Genomic DNA, 18,685 nt, shown 5'->3' with positions numbered 1-18,685 from the left:
TTGTTACTATGGCTGATGGAAAATGAATGTTCCATAATGTTATAGTCTCTGTAACCCATTTTTGTTAAGAAAGCACGTAGTTTAGAAAGCCAAGAAGCATTAACAGCTATTATAGAAAATTGGTGTAGGTACCATGACTAATGAAGTACACCGCGCAGTACTAAGTCACGCAGTTGTATGCAGGGAATCATGCAGTCAGAAGTTTTAATGAAGGGAGCCCAAGGAATTTCAGGTGAAAGAGGATTTTATTAACTTTCAGTGAACAAAATGAATAGTTGAGCAGTGAACATGACATGATGTCGTATAATTGTATGCCTTGGGTACATTGTGAGGCATGGAGCATAGCCAAGAGCTTTCATCTGTTCTACACACAGGGTTATTTCACAAACCCCTGCATGCTGTGGAAATCTTTATTGCAAACATTACAAGAATTGTTTCACAAGAAATCCCTTAAGACAATACCACATCACTTATTTGAAATATCTACCAGCACTGCCTTCCTCTGAAAATATTAATCAGATATCTAGAAGTCACCATCCCAATTGATCCTAATTAAAATTCAGGTCCTGTATCAGTGACTGGTATCAGCAGGCTGTGAACCAAAAAGAAGTCTTCGTATTCCTTGAGAGGCCACCCTGAGTAAAATATGTATTTCTATGGACAAGCATTATGTTGCATGAAAGGAGGCTGTGTTGGCTTTTGGAAGAGTCATGCCCAAGAACTTTTATTAGTTTATTTATTTTTTCAGGAATTGACCGTGTGGGTGAGAGATTTTTCGTGTTTCACATACAGGATTATGTTTTGTACATTTTAAATATTGTTTCAGTTCTGTGGTTTTAAACGAGGACTTTGAATTAACATAATCCAACAGTTTAACCCGCTTCCTGTTTATAATATTTTTAAGATAGGGTAACGATTGCAGAGTGAAGCAGCCTTCTGTACTAGTGACTGGAGACCTTAGGTTAGTAACTTAGAAAGTACAGCTGCAAGGTCGTTTGTACGCTGCTCAATCTTTAGTACAGTCTGTGCTGTATAATAATGTGTGTAATTACACAGCTACTGACTGATGAGGTAGGTGGATGAGGAGGTAGGTGAAAATAGGATGGCTTGCGAGGCAAGACGGTGACAAGACATCTCAGCAAAGTCTCTGTATCCTTGCACTGTAAATACTTCACATCTGCCCACTAAAATATTTGAGATAAGACAGTCAGGAATTTTTCGGTGCTTATTTGAATAATTTATAATGTGATTTTAATACTTCTTCCTGGCTGAATATATCACTTCATTGACAGAGTTTAGGACACCAGTTACATGTTTTATCGAGGGCTAACTTAATGAATGTGATACACAATTTTAACTTATAGTGTTATTGCAAAACCAGCGGTACTACTAGTAGAGTATAACTGATGCAGTATGTTCTTGATTGTATGTGGTTATTATGTTATATTTTTGTTTTCTATTTTAGTGCTGGACCCAAAGGAGACAACATTTATGAATGGAGGTCAACAATACTGGGGCCTCCAGGGTCTGTATATGAAGGTGGAGTTTTCTTCCTTGACATTACCTTTTCACCGGACTATCCTTTTAAACCACCTAAGGTTAGTAGGAGGATATTAAAAGTCTGATAGGAGTCCTCTCCTTGTGATATTTTTTAATGTGTATGTTGGTATATCATTGTAGGATGAAACATAAAACTTTCAAGGCACTAATGAATGTTTAAACTGAGTATTTTGATGGAAAGAATTTAAATAACTGCCTAAAATTTGCCTGCATGTTGCCAGTGTAGCTGGACGGGTATGAATTTGTTTAGCAAATGGTTGCATAATTTCCAGCAGTTATTTGTTTGATTTGGATTTGTTTCTAATATGAAAGTATTAATATTTGAGTTGCACCCTTTATAAGCAGCTCTTACTTAATCTTTCCTGTTGACCCATACCATTCACCAGGGGTCTGTGGCAGTCTGACAAAAATATGCACCTGTTGCACTACCCCATATAAATTACTTCTGCAGATGCAAGATACACTATTGTTCATTAAGTTATAAGTAATTGCTTTACATCAGTTTTCTGGAAGAATATGGAAATACGGCAGCAAAGGCAAGAAACTGGAGTGAAAGACAGAGGTTTACAGAATTCCTTCTGGATTCATTTTCTAATGCTGTCAATAGTGACACTAACCACAAACATTGAACTGTACCAATAACATGAAGGTGGCAGATCATTACCACAATCGAGTAGGCTCAGAACGTCAAACAGGAAAAATCTAGTGATTATGAAGACTGGAAAAACAGATATGGGATGGAATGCGGTAGCGCAGAGTGTCATCGATAACCAGTAGTAATAATTGCTGAGGGAGGGTGTCAAAACGGGGCTTTATTGCGTGAGCACAGGATTATTACAAACCACCGGTCTAATGCATTCATAAAAAAGGCAAATACACTCCTAAGATGCATCCTCTGGCATTGCCTGTAGAGATAAGGAATTGTCATATACAAGACACTTGTAAGACCTTATCTGGAAGACTGAGTGCAGTTCTTAACACACATGTTCACTAACAGGAACAGAAACTGGGAAAATTTACCCTGCAGGGCTGTTAATAGAATCAAATAAATTGATGGGCCTCTCTTTTATGAAACAAAGTGAAAAGAGGTGAATTGTTCACCTTGCCACTGTGGAGAGTAAGGGTCTGGAACAGCTCCCCAGGAGGAGCTATGGGAACAAAAACATTTACCATCTTTTTGACACATTTGTGAAAGGGTTGGTATGCCACGTTGGTCTATAATAGAAGGGTATTGCATTAAAAAAGAGAGTAGCTGATTCCTATTTGATTACCATAAGTAAACTATTGAAAGAGAAGTGTTTATAAACAGAATTTTAATGCCACAGTAGTAATGTTTATAGTAGTTAACATTGATATTATCAGGAAAAGTTTTAAAGAAGAATGAGGAATATGAATTCAAAGTACTTGTCATTCTGTAAGTTGGACTTTCCCAGCCAGTGACCTAAAGATGGGTCAGTACAGCAGTATTAGAGGTGGTCTTTGTTTCCCACTTTTAGTGTTCCAGTTTAGGGAAGCTTTGAGGTCACCAACAAGTCTTACAGGAGTTGTACACCTTGCTGACCACACATTTTCTGATTTAGATAACTGTGATTACACAGTGAAGAAAGAATTTGAAACTTTATAACTTCTCCTTCAGTTAGTTAAAGCTTTGGGCACGCTGAGCTGGGGTGATGCTCTGTTCTTCCTGCCTCCCTCCCAGCCCAGGCCAGTCCAGACTTCTTACTTGCTATACAGGGTCCGTCTTAACAGGCCCCTTCTGTTTGCTTTTTTGCTGGGCTTAGTCTGTTTGTAGTAGCTGTAATGCAAGGGTTACATTCAATCCCCCAGCAAATTAAAATTATATTATTTAGGGGATATTGGCATATCCACTAAATGGATTTAATGAGTATAAAACAGAGCTTGAAGTTCTCTCAGAGATCCAAACCTAATATGTAAAGAACTAGATCTGGAAGACAAGTTGGAGGGATATCTTTTGTCATTCTCTCTGCTGAATCTGTTGAGTCTTGAGGCAATATATGCAATAGGCATCCTTTCAAAACAGAAGGTGAAGGTCCAGTTTGCTGTTTCACCATGAGGTAAAGACTTTTTAAGTCCACACTCAGTTGTGTTTGGCGACTGTGTTGTTTTGAGACATGAGTAATGCAGCTGTGCATTGCTTATTAATGAAATATCAAGCAAAGAGGTGGTTCTTGTCCTGCTTTGTAATAGATTTTTTTGTCTGCCTTTATCTTGATGCCAATTGTTATTGTAAGAAATGTGTGCATATAAATCATATTGAAATGTGCTGCTTGATAAAAGATGAGAGAGTTGATGATGCCATATTGTATTACTAAAAGGTCAGTATTTATGATGAGGGAAATTGTTATCTGTAAGAAAGTAATGAGTACATGTGCACAGGGGACTAATGTCAGATACAACTGACTGTGTCGCTAGCATGTTTTGTACACGTGGATTCTTATTCTATTCACTTCAGCCACTGTTGTACATGACCCCTATTTTCAGTCCTGCTGTAGGATCTCTCAAACTGTTGCTATTTCATTACACCTATTCTCCAGACCCTATGAAACTGATTATAGGTAAAATAGTGTGGGAGATCCCTTGAACAAAGCAGCGTGGGAAGATGACTGCTTGTCATAAGGTAGCTGCTGCCAGTCAGTATTGTTGGGAAATGGCGGTTAAGTATGTTCTCCAACTCGCTTCTTTCTAGCAAAAGAAAGGTAGTGGGTACGTGGAACGTAACGTATGGCCTCACGGTACGGTGCTATCTGTGTCACTGGGTGTGACATCTCTTCTACTTCACCACAAGATTTGTGATATTTGGTGCTGTTCTCAATATCATGGGTCCTAGGGTTATGGGAATAGATTATCTTAGATTTTTTTTCTAAGTATAGTCCCACTCCTTATGGCTCTATCATCTTAAAAAATCTGGAGATAAAGTACAAGACTGTGGAATGTACTGAGAAAGACATAAAATGTATTCCTGAGTGTTGGCAAGATTACCTCCCTGTAAGTACATAGCAGAAAGGGTCTAATTCACATTTCTCGCTATGATTGAATTCATACATTCCTCCTGAGATTTTTGTGGGCCATTTTCAGCCCTCTTTTACTATGAAGTAAGGAAACATTTAAATGAGTACTGTCAAAACTGATCTTCGAAAAATGTGACCACAAAAGACCTGGGAAGAAACAGAAACTGTATTTCCCAGATGCAATTACTTGACCCAGCCTGAGGTTCCAAAGGCAAATGCCCATGTCACATAACATAGTTACTGTTAAAGGGCCTAATCCAAAGTGTATTAAAATCTGAAGAAAGATTTCCACAATCCCTTTTCCTTACCTATTCTCAGATGTTGTGCACTCTGTTATCGTGCATGTGTATGTTGCACATGGATGTTGGGAAGGGTAAAGTAATTTTTAAAATAAGAAAAATATATTGAAAGTGGATTCTGGATAAATGTATTTTATTTTTATTAATATAATTAAAATAATTAATTTAACAATAACCATTGTTTGGTTTGTATTATACAAAGTTCTCAGTATTTTCTAAATATACTGTCTATAAACACCGTTGATTCCTATTCTGATCATCGGGCACCCTGCTGCATATTGGAAAACATTAATTGAAATAAAATTAAATATCTGAGAGCACATTTGCACATGAAGAAAAGATGTTTGACCTATATTTTGGGGTTTTTTTAACAAATGTATAAAGTAATTTTCATTTGTTCTTCTAGATAGTTAACCTGCTTTCCCACTTTGTCTTTATCACATCAAAGAAACTGAATCACTCATTCATTCAGGTTTTGTTTAAACAAAGAAAAAGTATCTATCCAAAACTTTCACTTTTATGTATTTCTTCAGTTTTTACACCTTTGTAGCCTTCAACGTCGCATCCTCTTAAGATTTTAAAGTTTTATATCTGTATACTGTGTGGTCCAGTTCACATTCCTAGTTTTGTATAGCCAAGCATCACTGCCATGAAGTTTCCCTTCCAGTCTGCACCAACCAGCCTTTCCCCTACAGGTCCATAGTTTTCCTTTTGTCTGTCCTTACCTGTCAGTGTCTCCCTAAAGTTAAGCCATAAGCAGAATATCAAATTAAGTTATTCTTCACCAAAATAGAATTTACCATGTGATAAGTCAGAGTATAATTTGCTCTCATAATATTCATTTTTCCCCTTTGAAGCCAGTCTATTTCAGTCTTTCAACTTTGTCTCATGCCTTGAAACTGGACTCCAGATTTTCCGAGCCAGAGGTCACTGACCCTTTCAGCTCTGCTTTCCTTTTAAATCAATGGCATTTGGCTTCACTCACAACAACTGCAGCACACTCATGCAGAGGAGGGAGTTGTTCTTCCCCAAAAAAGTTTACCTATGTGTGACCGATGCAGCCTGAATAGGAGTGATGGAGGGCCGTCCCAGCCTAACTCCGATTTATCTCTACAACCAGAGAACACGATTTTTAGAACAGCTCATCTGAGAACTGACAAATTAGCTTTGGCTTTCTGGGAGGCTCTAATCAATTAAAAATATTTCCTTGCCTCCACTGTGAGGAAGCTTCTGTAGCACTGCGGAAATTAGCTGAGCACCCAGTTGGCTGAGTCAGCAAGAAAGCAAGCAGCCTGCAGAATCGCTGTTCTCTTTTCAGCTGCATCCTAAGTATCACATTGGTTTTATGAGATACCAGGCGGGAGGAAGGTATGGAACAGACAAAGCGAGGCATAGATGTGGACGTGATCTCACCTTCTGCTAAAGGCCAGATACTGCTGAGGCTTCAGTCTTAGTCACAAGGTGAGGTTTCACTTCGCCCCCAAAATACAGCATCTCCCTTGTAGTGCAGTGGACTGAAGAACAGGGAAAGCTGTGCCCTGTTCAGAGCAGCCACTTAAAGAAATGAATAAAAATACTTAGATGGCCTGCCAAGGAAATAACCTTACATTTCTCCAGTGCCTTAATGACCCTCAACCTTTTTTAGAAATACCTTTGAGATTTCTTTTTCCTGCTAACTATCTTCCTTTCATCCTTAATGGATTCAGACAGTTCGCCCCTTGGCTTTAACAAAGGAAAGCTCTCTCTCTTGCTCTGTCTTTTTCTTTGGGGTATTGAATGGGATATATAGTTACACATAGATCGATGTCTCGTGGGGGGGGGGGTGTATCGGGGGGGGTGGTGGTGTGTATGTATGTATACACACGTGTATGTGAATAGGATGTATCACATCTTTCAGTCAGCCTAATCTGAAAGAATTTCAGCTCAATTTCTGTCCTCAGTCCACATAAGAAATCAGTGAATTCCCCAAGTATGCAAACTTTTTTGATCTGAGATCCTATAAAGTTTAGCCATCGTAACAAATTAACACTGCATCTTTATGTACACTACAGTTATTGAAGGAAGGGCGGTAATTTCATTATCCTGCATGCTGTCCCTCCGGAGCAGGAAGCCTTGACAAATCAGGAAGCCATACCAGGGTCTTTCATACAGGTGTTTGTAGAAAAATGAATGCTCTTCAAGAGAACTCTCCCCCCAGGAATTGTCACTGCAGTGGTGTCTGCATTTTCATCAAGAATAATCTTTATTAATAACTTCTACTCTCATATTTGACTGCATTCAGTCTATTACAGTGTCAATTCAATTTAGCTGTAGCTGATACAATATGGATATATCTATCATTATCCTAGTACTCTGCTAGCTTTATTTTTGAATTTGAGTGATTTATAAAATCTCTTAATCCCAACTCTACAATTAATCTTGCTAGGGGCTTTAATCTCAGCTGACTGAAAAATGGTTCGCAGGACTTGAAAGCTGCAATATGCTAAATCACCTTTAAATCAAAATTAAAATAACAGAAAACTCCATTTCCTCCTTATAAATCTCATATGTCTATCGACTGACTGAAAAATTGTTCTCAGTATTTGAAAGCTTAGCTGTTTTAAATCAGCTGCTTGACTGCAAGGAGGGTCTTTTTCCTTTGTAAATATAATGCACAGTGTCTACAGAATCTGGTCTTAATGGCAATATTAAGCATCCCTTCAATTTTTATATGTAATGGTCATATAACGCTAATCTCTATGCACTAAATATCATTATGTGGCATCCTTCTCCTGTGGTACAAACTTTCTACCTATTCCATAAATTCAGCCTCATGTATGAGGGGCAATTATTTTTATTCTTGGCTTCTACTCTACTTTTCATACTTATTTTATATGTGATTGGCTGTTAAGGACACTTTTATCTGCAGTGTAATAGAAAAACGGTGCTTACAAGAGTAGATGAGAAAAAATAAGCATTCCTTGGTATTTCTAACCTAAATTGTTAAAATGAACCTTACAAGGCAGACCCACACTTTAACTTGCATGTATCACTATTAACACAATTTACATTTGAAGCTCTCAAACTCGGAATAACCTTAAGTAAAGCCTCTTTGAGCATGGCTATTTACCACCTCTGCAACCCTGGTGCAGGCAGGGCTTCAACCTACATTCTCTTGCCCCCCCCAGATACTACCATTGTATGATCAACTTTCAAATGCGATGCTCTCCTGTCACTGTTACCCCTTACGTTCATTTGCCTCATCATACTTCTCTCATAGCCTCTGTCACATCACATTAGCTCTCAGTGACGTGCTGTGCTGCTCACAGCTTTTCTCAGCGGCCTCCTGCCCTCCCCACCCTGCTCTTCCTGACCGTCTGGTGGTCCCTCGCCTGGCGCATTCCCACACCGCTGCCTCCCCCGGCCCCTTCGCTGTGCCTCCGCGCTCCCTTGTTCTTCGCCTTTACACCTTCTTGCTGAGAGCAGCCCATGGATCCTTCATCCGTGACAATAAATGGAGTTGGCAGGCTTTCCCAGCGAGCGAAGGCTTCGGGTGGCTGCAGGCAGAAATCAGATGCACGTGAGTCTTTGAGAGAGAGAAATGGACAACCTACCACCAGCAGACCGCTGTCAGAGCTAGCAGTATCAGCCCAAGTCCCGCTCTTCTCGGAGCGGCTCTTCGCAGGCATGCGAACTGCAGCGTGCGGTTCCCACGCTTGCACCACCTGCAGCGAAACTCCGTTGGTTCCGTAGGTCCCATATCTTCAGGTAACGCTGAACCTATGGGGCAGCGTGCAGCGATACAGGGCTCGGGACAGGTCAAACCCAGGTGCCTCCTGAAGAAACCCGAATGCCTCTCAAAATGACAGAATCACAGAGACGTGAAGCGGAGGACAGAGATGCAAGCAGAAATATGTCAGGCTGAGGAAAGGATCAATAACTACATTTTATTGCGAATAAATGCAAAAGTCACTTTTGATAGGGCAATACCGTGTAAATCTCTGAGATTTCCTTTGAATTCAGTTATCTGATAATTCTTCTAGTAATTGCCAAATTGAATTGCCATTTTTTCTAATGAATAGCCTTCTTTTTCACTCTGTTTTTAAGATACTAATTTATATCAGTAGTTTGTATTGATTTATTTAGTCTTGATGAAAATGTCTCTATCCGACTAAACTCTTCCTCTTTTCCTTCCCCAAAACTTAGGTGGTTCATCTTTTCCTCCCATTTCCTATAAATACCCCATACACTAAGTTCCCCAAAAGGGCCTGTAGAGGCATCTTATGGGGAATATCTTCTGCCTCACAGCAGAGTTTTGCATACTGCTTGTCTTTTCAAAAGAGGACTTGTGATGTCTATTGAATGTTTCAGAAACTACATAATTCTGCCATATCACACACGTTTTACTACTGCATAAAATGCACGTGATCTAAAAATACATCATATATCAATGCTCATTCTTGTCCTCTTTTACACACACACACATATATATATACGGATGTGAGAGAAAGAATTTTATGTACATTATTACTATAGAGTAAGAGCAGATGAACCAATTAGGACAGAAAACTACGGTTTTGAGGTCAATCTGCCTAGAACTTCTCATGTAGGGAGCAGCTAAATACCCAAAGGCTGTTAAAACTGGGCAAGTAAAAAAAGCCCAGGTTTCTTAGAATAAGATTTAGGACTTGAAGTGCCTGCTGCAGCCTGCCCTCACGCCCCCCCCCGACCGGCAGCCCTGTGCCCGGAGCCCCGTGCCTGCCACACCTGCCTCGATTCCCTGAGCACAGCCGGGAGCTCCCTTCCTACAGAAGCATAGCAGAATTAGGAAGAACAGTAAAACGCCAGGTACTGTCTGCCACATGGTGATATACCATTTTTTCATGTAAAATGAAAATGTTGCTATGTGCTAGGCTTACTCACGTTTAGGTGAGAAGAGTTGGATTGCAATAAACCAAACATGAAGGAGCACTTTGGCGAACTCCAGAGAGGCGTGCGTGTAGGACGATACAGCCTGCATGCTTTAAACCATGAAAGGGAGGATTTATTTTATAAAAGTTAAATGGCCAGTAAATCTTAAAAAATTTTACTCTCTATAAAAGGACTTTATTGCTGACTTACCATATGGAATTACTAATTGTAAGAAAGATTGTGCTGATTAAATGAAAATCATTTTATAAAAATTCATATTGACTTTGTTAGAGAAAGCTTTCGATGCTTTGCATCTTGCAATATTGTTTCTATTCTGAATATCCCTAACCCGAACAGTAATCCATTTCCCTTGTTCTCTCCTGCTCTTCCTCTATTTTCAGAAAACTGTGTAAGTTTAGGATAATTTTTTATTTGCCCTCTCAGGTACATCAAAGATTATCAAGGTCCCTTTTTACTTTTTCTGCTATTAAATCTGTGTGCAAAATGAGTACGTTTATATAATGTAGACATTTGGTATTGCTGTGCTTATTCATTTTTTTTTTTCCCCTGCAACAGTCTGTTCAATGAGACAGTGTGAGTAGTTACTCAGCTTCATAATTACCATGAATATAATGAATAATTACTCATATTGCATACTGTTTCATTTTCAGTAATATTAAAGGTTAACTCATGTGGATGCTGTTATATCCCTTTTAAATTGTTACCACTTTTGGCTAGCTATGTCTCGCATGGTGCATTTTGCCACAGAAACCCAGTGTAGTTTGCATATCAGACTTTTCTGTAAGTCAAACAAAAGTAATTACAATTTATTATTTCCTGCTAATGCAGATGACGTGTTTTCCTTTGATAAAATAAACTATAGCTATTCTTTACCAACTAAAATTAGGTGTGAGCAAGTTTTTTAAGAACGGGCTGAAGCTCATTTCTTGGCATATATTTAAATAGTGCTCTTTAATCGTGAGCATCATGTGGTCAGTCATTTATTATGCACTTTATGTGATAATCCGTTAAGTATCTCAACGATTCCTCATGTGCATGCTACAAACCTGTAGTTACAAACCAGAGATGGATCACCCTGTCTTAGAAAGGCAGCCTCAGTGCTGGGTATAGATAAAATGAAGTGCGCTCTGTAAGAAATTTAAGGATGCTAGTTAATGTAAAGGCTATTGCATGAACATTGTGCCACTCACAGCTATAGATATTTTTCATTTAGGTTGTTTTGTAGTATTTTTCTAATATGACTAAAGAGTGTAGGCCTGATCTTGTTTTTATTATTCTCTCTATTCGAGCAGACAAATCTATTGCTCATAAAGTCTGACAAACTGAGATGGGAACTACTTACTCCCTCCTGAGCTCCATGAACATCATCATAAAGGGCACCATATTTTTTAATATATATATAACCTTTTCTGTGTGCAGTACAACTTCTTCCACTTCAGGTAGTGCCACCACAGTTTTATTAAAACAGAACTCCAGGGGAATATTTGAGGAAGACAGAAGTTTCATCTCAGGCAGGCATGCAGGGTTGCACCCGTGTAAGAAATGAAAGAGCTTGAAAGGAACTTTCCAAAACTGCAGGAATGAGAGCCCTGGGATCTCAGCCCTGCTTCCTGCGTTGGCCCAGCAAAAGGGGGTTGTTTTTGTTTATTCTCCTGCTGACTCTGGGAATCTTTCATCTCTCCCTACACAGTCACCAGGCTTCAGTGGGAGGAATGAGGAACAGGAGGTGAGAGTTTGAACGCAAACAGGCTGAAGAAAGCAATTCCTGAGTGCATGCTGTAATCCCTTGTGTGCTAATATGCAAAACGGGAGAATCATTTCTTCCTCCTGATGCGTTTTTGAAGAGAATTACGACTGAATTCAGTGGAGTCTAGAAGTGCATGAGATGTGTTTGTGGGACCAGCCCTTTCAAAGCTGCGGTGCCTTTACGTGCCTGTCTCTGAATCTCACAGCGAAGGTTAAAAAAGTCACACACATAGATGCCGATGCCACAGCGGCTGCTTGGGTTTAGACCTAACATAGGAACAGTAGGTGCAAAAGAGAGAGAGTGATTGATTTTAGGACTACATCATGCTGGAAAACTGGTGTTCAAAGGAGATCCAGGAGTGATTTATCTTGCCTACAACCAGTTGCCTCCAGTCACTCAACTGAAATCCATCTTAATTCACTCTTCCCAGGTATTATAAACAGTCTTTTTTCGGTCCTAAAACTTATTCAATGAACAGCCAGCCATAGCTTTACATGTACTTCTTTTCTCTCTAATCATTTTTTCTCCCCCTTTTGAATAGACAACCTCATTTTCTTCATAGTGACTATATAAAGGGTTTTTTTATTTGTTTAATTCTGTTTTACAGTATTCAGAAGGGTTTGGCATTCAGCAGTAGATAAACAACTTAGTTTATTATTGTTTACTTCCAAAACTGATTGAATATAAATGCCTTATCATTACCTTTTAAAAGCTTGTTTATAGTACTCTTGCAGTTTTCAGAAGATAGTCCCATTTTTCCCTATTTCCTGTAATTCACATTTTTCTGACCCACACTTTTATTCAATAAAAATGAGATACCCTCTTAAAACTGCAGAATCAAAGAGAGTAAATCCATAGAGGACACTTACTGTTCAAAAAAAAATTAAATTACTCCTTTACCATTCATTTGTCTGAGGATAGCTTCTCCTATACACCCACACACTCCCTTGAGCCCTTGCATGGGATTGTTTAGGTGTTTTCATTAGGGAATAAACAGAATTAGAGTGCACCGTTTATAGGAACCATTTAAGTGGCATCAAAAGTAAAAATATGACCATATTAAAGAAAATGTAGTTCCCCTGGAATGGTATTATCACTTGATTTCTCACTACACATATAATAGCAACGACCCTGCATAACTTTAAAATGTGGGTATGGTAAACACAACATCCAGAAAGTTACATGTCAGCATTTCCCACATTAGCTGCAATTTGAGGCAATACCTAGATGAGGAAAGCAGTATGTCATCCCAGTTGTACTGTATGCTGCTTTGGGATAAGAACACCGTTACCTGCCACCGTCAGTCCACAGTTCCCAGTGTATTAAGGCTGTCATTAGTACAGCTTCTTTGGAAATTCTGAAAGCTTTGATTTTTTGGTCATTAAAATGTCTCTGTGTACTCAGGCAGGTATTTTAAAGTGTACTGGCATGTTTGGCGAGTCGGTGACATATTTGTCAATGATAAGCAGCAAGCCTTATCTTGTAAGTGGGCGCCTTCCTCAGTGTCACGGGTTTAAGATGTGCTCATAGTGAAAAAATGCTACATTTCAGGTCTAAGTATTTGCTAAAAGTACCCTTCCAACTACAAACGGGTGTAGTCCCACATGCATTTATCCACCAGATAGATAGCCTAAGATGGCAATGGAGTGTTGAACAGTTTATGAAAGACATGAACTACCTCTGTTCATCCCAGTGGCTCTCTGGATCCTGCCAAATTCCCAGTGTCCCTACTTCAGGGATTCAAAAGCAGCTAAGTCAGGGGAACATGTGGCAACGTGTCTGTCCTCTCAGCTGACGGCAAAACAGTTACATGTTAAAATACAGGCTCAAATTGATGGCCTTGTCTTAAGCAGGTTACAAGCTCAGACTGACCCGTCTGTAAATAATTTAGAGGGTATAATTTAATCTGTGCGATGGATTCAGTGTGTTTCCCCTGCATTCGGTGAGACCACATATATCTTATTACTCGGTGTATTCAGATATCACTGAAATAAAGGCCTCAAATTTTTCATCACGGAAGCATAGGAAAGCACCTTTGTTCAGGAAAAATAATTAAGCAAAAACTTTATTCCAACAAGGTACTGAGAAGTAAGCATACAATACTTAAAATTAAGCAGGTGCTAAAGTGTTTGCCCGAGTCATGGGACATCCTGCTAGGAAGCCTTCCCTGATTCACTCATATCTCAAGTATAAGAGTGCCTGGAGTTAATCTATCTGGGGACTTAATGAACGCTGACCTACAGTTCACAGGATGCTCCTCCACACCACCTCCCGTTGTGGACACTTTTGACATGCAGTTTGTGTAAGGTAGTTTTCCACTTTTCTGTATTTGTAACCTTCCTTCTCCAAAATAGCTTCCCTTTGTAGACAAACATTTAATTTTATCACTAAATACTATTTTCTTGATCTTGCAGAAGACTTCTTCACTCCAAATGCTGAATGTGCTTGGACTCCTAATGAGGGGAAAAAATAGATCATCTGGGTATAGTGTTTGGATGAATTGGGCTCATTGTGCCAGACATATTTTTAATTCTCATAAAAGTGCTGGAAGTGAAGCACTTAGGCTGGAAAACAATAAGCAAAACCACAACTGTAGGGGGAAAAAAGGAAAGAACCTACAAATACGTAGGGTATGGAGTGGCAAACTATTAAATTATCCTATTAACTGGAAATACGTTTAGACATAGATGCATTTAAAAACTTACAAACTTGCTTTGTTGAGATCTTTGTTACAGAACTCACTGGTGCATGACACTGGGCCCAAAAGTACTCTCCCAGATTTATGTGGAAAAGTACTTATGAGAAAAAGTATTTCTTGTTGAATGTAGTGTTTTAATACCAGAAATCTACTACCTTTTCTTTCCATTATTTTGTCAAGCTGCTTGATTTAATCCAAAGGGGCAGAATTTTTCAGTGTGTTGGAGAATGATTTTTTTTTAATAGAAGTAAACAGGTACCATGTTATTTCACTTGTATCCTCTCTTCTGCATACTGATAAGTGGCCTGATGTCAATCCCACTGAAATCACTGAGATTTCTGATACTGAATAAAATCAGAACAGGAGCATGCCCGTCATCAGTTTCCATTACTCTCCAGAAGCAGGTTTATCTGTGTGGTAGAGCAGGGATAGGTGCCTAAGCACTCTGTCCTGGTTTCGGCTGGGATAGAGTTAATTTTCTTCCTAGTAGCTGGTACAGTGCTGGGTTTTGGGTTTAGGATGAGAACAATGTTGATAACACACCGATGTTTTAGTTGTTGCTGAGCAGTGCTTACATTAGTCAAGGACTTTTCAGCTTCCCATGCTCTACCGACTGAGAAGGCTGGAGGTGCACAAGAAGCTGGGAGGGGGCACAGCCAGGACAGCTGACCCAAACTGGCCAAAGGGATATTCCCTACCATACGACGTCATGCTCAGTATAGAAACTGGGGGGAGCTGGCCAGGGGTGGTGACCACTGCTCGGGGACTGGCTGGGCATCGGTCGGCAGGTGGTGAGCAATTGCATTGTCCGTCACTTACTTTGTATATTCTTTTCTCATTATTATTATTATTTTTCCCTTCCTTTTCTGTCCTATTAAACTGTCTTTGTCTCAACCCACAAATTTTACTTTTTTTTTTCCGATTCTCTCCCCCATCCCACTGGGCAGGGGGGGAGTGAGCGAACGGCTGTGTGGTGTTTAGCTGCCTGCCAGGTTAAACCACAACACACTCCCAGTTATTAGCACTGCCCAATTCTGGTGAAAAGCACAGCTTTCTTAAATTGGGGTGTGCTTTGCCTGCTGCTGTCTCCTGCCTAACCAGCCCCTCTGTTGGCAGGGTTATTGCCAATGAGGTAGACCACTGAAATTGCACATCTTAATTTTAGATGTTATGAACATGTCATTAAAGCCATCTGGTTTGGCTTGTCTTTTGGGTAGAACTGATGGAGAAATTAGTCCTTGATGGAGACCCCCAAGGGGTAGTTTTTTTATATTGTCCCTTCTTATCTGGTGGCCCCAGTATTCATTCTGAGCTACAAAGTGGACTTTCATAGCTGAACTTCTTTTAAAATCAAAGGCCTGTATCTTCAACTTGAAGCAGAAGCACATCATTCTAGGCTAAAAGAAGTGATCTCCTCCTTGGTTTGTTACATATAGGATCACCTGGGAGACAATATAAAATGGATACAGAAATCCTCAAAATCAACTACAAAAAAAACCAAAAGGTGTTTGTAAGCGATTCTACTCATTCAGCTGTAACTTAAAATTTGGAAATAAAAGCCTTTTATTTGAGCAGCCTTTCTCAAAGATATTTCACTTTACTTTTTCCAGGAATCACTGATGTGATGCCTCCACATTTTTTTTCCAGCTTAATCTATCGGGTCAAACAGTGAACAGATGAAGACGGCAGAAGAGTCTGTCTTCTTCTGCCTCCCTTCAAAGCGTGAAGTAGCTGTGGGCCTGAGTTATGAATGTTGTCCAGATCAGGGGCTGGAATAGCTTTTTTTGGCCCCATACAAAAATAATGAGATCAGTGAGACCAAGGCAAGAGGAAGCTCGGGAAACATGTCCCATTCTCACCTTGCACAAACCAGTTCCACTGCTGGCCACAGGTGGAAGAGGCAGACTTTATTTTCTTTATTTTCTTATGAATAACCCTGTCTTGCCCAGTCTTTAACTGACAGTAGCAGACTACTGGCATTTCAACCAGGAAAGCAGAATGTTAGTTTATATAATTTTTTAATTGCTTAATAATCGTGTAATTATTGGCTTGAACACCGTTGTACTTAGACACGCTGTCTTTTCTAGGTAACATTTCGGACAAGAATCTACCACTGTAACATTAACAGCCAAGGCGTCATCTGCCTGGACATTTTAAAAGACAACTGGAGCCCAGCGTTAACCATTTCTAAAGTTCTTCTCTCCATCTGCTCCCTCCTCACAGACTGCAACCCGGGTAAGATGAATTAACTTTCACATTCACGTTTGCTCACAGTTCATATTTGGTCAGCTACTAGGACGTGGCCAGTGCGCTGTTTTACTGCTACCTACTAAAAAAAGACAAAAATGTAAATTTTAAATGCCAGTGATTCATATTAAGACATAGTATAGAAAGAAAGCACAATTTCAGGAGCTCAAGTGCATTTTTAGTACTTGAGAATAAAAATCTTTTAATTCAGAAAGTCTAATCAGTAGAAAATACCTTGTAGTAGGCACTAATTTGGATATTACAACCAGGATATTAGTACCAAGAAATATTAATGAGTTAATAAATATTGAAAAGGAAAGCTTTCATTTAAACATGCTGATAATATGGTCTCTGAAAAGAATATTAATAGTACTGACAATGATAGATGTCTAACACAGACTCTACAAATAATGAAAATTAATTTAAATGAGGTTTATTCAATATCCTGGACAGCCAGTATGAGTATTCAAAGCAAGCTGTCATTCTTATTAACTAGCGTAGCACTTAACCTCTTCCCTCAGCTCTTTTAGATTTGTTTTCTGCCATTGACCACTAGATCTGTAATTTCCACTTTCTCTTACCCTATTTACCAATGAATGATTCTGACTGCAGCCTCGGAAAATCGTAGTATAGAGAAATTATTAAAGAATCATTAAAGAAAAATGAAGTGATTGTTTACAGTTGTAAAAGTGTTCAACCCTCTGTTGTGAGGGTTGTTGCTGGTTTATTTTTTACTGTACACTTCAGTTTTTTTTTTAATTTGCCATCTAGTTTTTAAACCTTTAGGTTTCCTGTTTTTAAACTTTTCTCCCCAACCAAAGGGCTAAAAATTGCTTTGCAAAGAGATTCTTGTGGAATCAAGGGCTGAGTAAAATGCTGTAACATAAGACTGAATTATTTCCAAGCTCAAAATAAGGTGAAAGTGGGCAAAAATGCAATTGACTGTTTTTATTTTCATGTGGCTTTGTTACTGTATGTAGCGTTAAAACCCATGGCGTTCCTTCCAGCTCAGAGCTGGAGTGGTAAAGGAGCCCTGTGTTACCATTTCAGGCACATTTATTTCAGGTGTGTTGGATGCTCTCTGCTTACGTGTCTGAAAGATTGACTTCTGCTAGTGTCTACCCCAAAATACGCAGAGGTTCCTATAGGAAGTCAGGCGGATGGATGACAGAAGTGTAAAGAAAAGCAAATGAATATTTGCTCATGTGTTGTAGAGACAAGGTAAAGAGCTAGAGACACTGCAAAGCTGTGTTGGGATTGAGAAACTGGCAATAAGTGTGTGCTCATTTGTGGTCGCCTCTCTTTGGGGGGATACAGTCAATTTGAAAGCTTGCCTCTTTCCAGTAGTGATTTGAAGTTTAGAAATTTACTGCCTCTGCCCTCTCAATCTTTTTCTTTCCCTTAGGCTATTTTACAGATGCTGTCAAACAACAGTTTTAGCTGACCAAGTGTGTTAGAGGAACACTGAAAACAGTTACCCATAATTTATTATCATATGCAACAAGTTAACATAATAAAAACAGGAGGTTATTCTTCCATTCAGTTTCTTTCAGTTAGTAGCCATAAGCATTGTCATGACCATAGTAAATAAAACAAATTTATGACGTTTCATTTTCAAACCTTCTCTTTAATTACAAAGAAGTTTTGGATTTTGTTACTGCTTCATGTTAAAATTTTCTTATGATTTTTTGAGGAATTAATGCAATTTCTTAATTTGTATTCTGAATTGCCCTCTTAGGAAGAGCTGGTGGCAGGTAGATGTGAACTTCCGAGTCATTTTTGCCTTCCTTTGAGATTGCCTGTTTTGTGTTAGATACTTTTTTTATAATAAGTGAACTTTGAATGTTAGTGATGTACAACAGAAGGCAAGTTCTTACTTTTCAGTGTATTGCCTGATATGCTACAGCCTGTTCTGGTTGTACTGCTTTATGACATAAATTTTTTATGACATTTTATCATTAACAAATTATTGGTTCCATGCCATCCAGATTGAACATGAGAGAGAGAGAGAGAGAGATGCATCACTGATATATCTATCACTGAGATACCTATCACTGAAATATATCACATATATATGTACGTATATAGATACAGAAACATGCATATATGTATTTTCCTCTCTGTCAGCTGCGAGTAATTTTCTAATCCCTCGGTCCTCTCTTCATCTAACTAGTCTGCCACTTTCTAAAGGCAG

The 18,685-nt window shown here is 39.1% G+C and overlaps 1 protein-coding gene across 2 annotated transcripts in view; it reads left to right on the top strand.

The window, feature by feature from the left end:
• The window catches only part of LOC143156937 (ubiquitin-conjugating enzyme E2 E2), a 219,753-nt gene that overhangs the window by 176,656 nt on the left and 24,412 nt on the right, over window positions 1-18,685 (top strand). For both annotated transcript variants that reach the window (XM_076331199.1, XM_076331198.1), the window contains exons 4-5: window positions 1,466-1,598; window positions 16,332-16,479. In XM_076331199.1, coding sequence (XP_076187314.1) covers window positions 1,466-1,598; window positions 16,332-16,479 — 281 coding nt within the window. The remainder of the gene's footprint in view (window positions 1-1,465; window positions 1,599-16,331; window positions 16,480-18,685) is intronic.

The sequence above is a fragment of the Aptenodytes patagonicus genome, chromosome 2 (genome assembly GCF_965638725.1).
Source record: "Aptenodytes patagonicus chromosome 2, bAptPat1.pri.cur, whole genome shotgun sequence".
In the NCBI taxonomy this organism is placed as follows: Eukaryota; Metazoa; Chordata; class Aves; order Sphenisciformes; family Spheniscidae; genus Aptenodytes; species Aptenodytes patagonicus.
The sequence above is the reverse complement of the archived record's forward strand: the minus strand, read 5'-3'. Positions and strand labels throughout refer to the sequence as shown.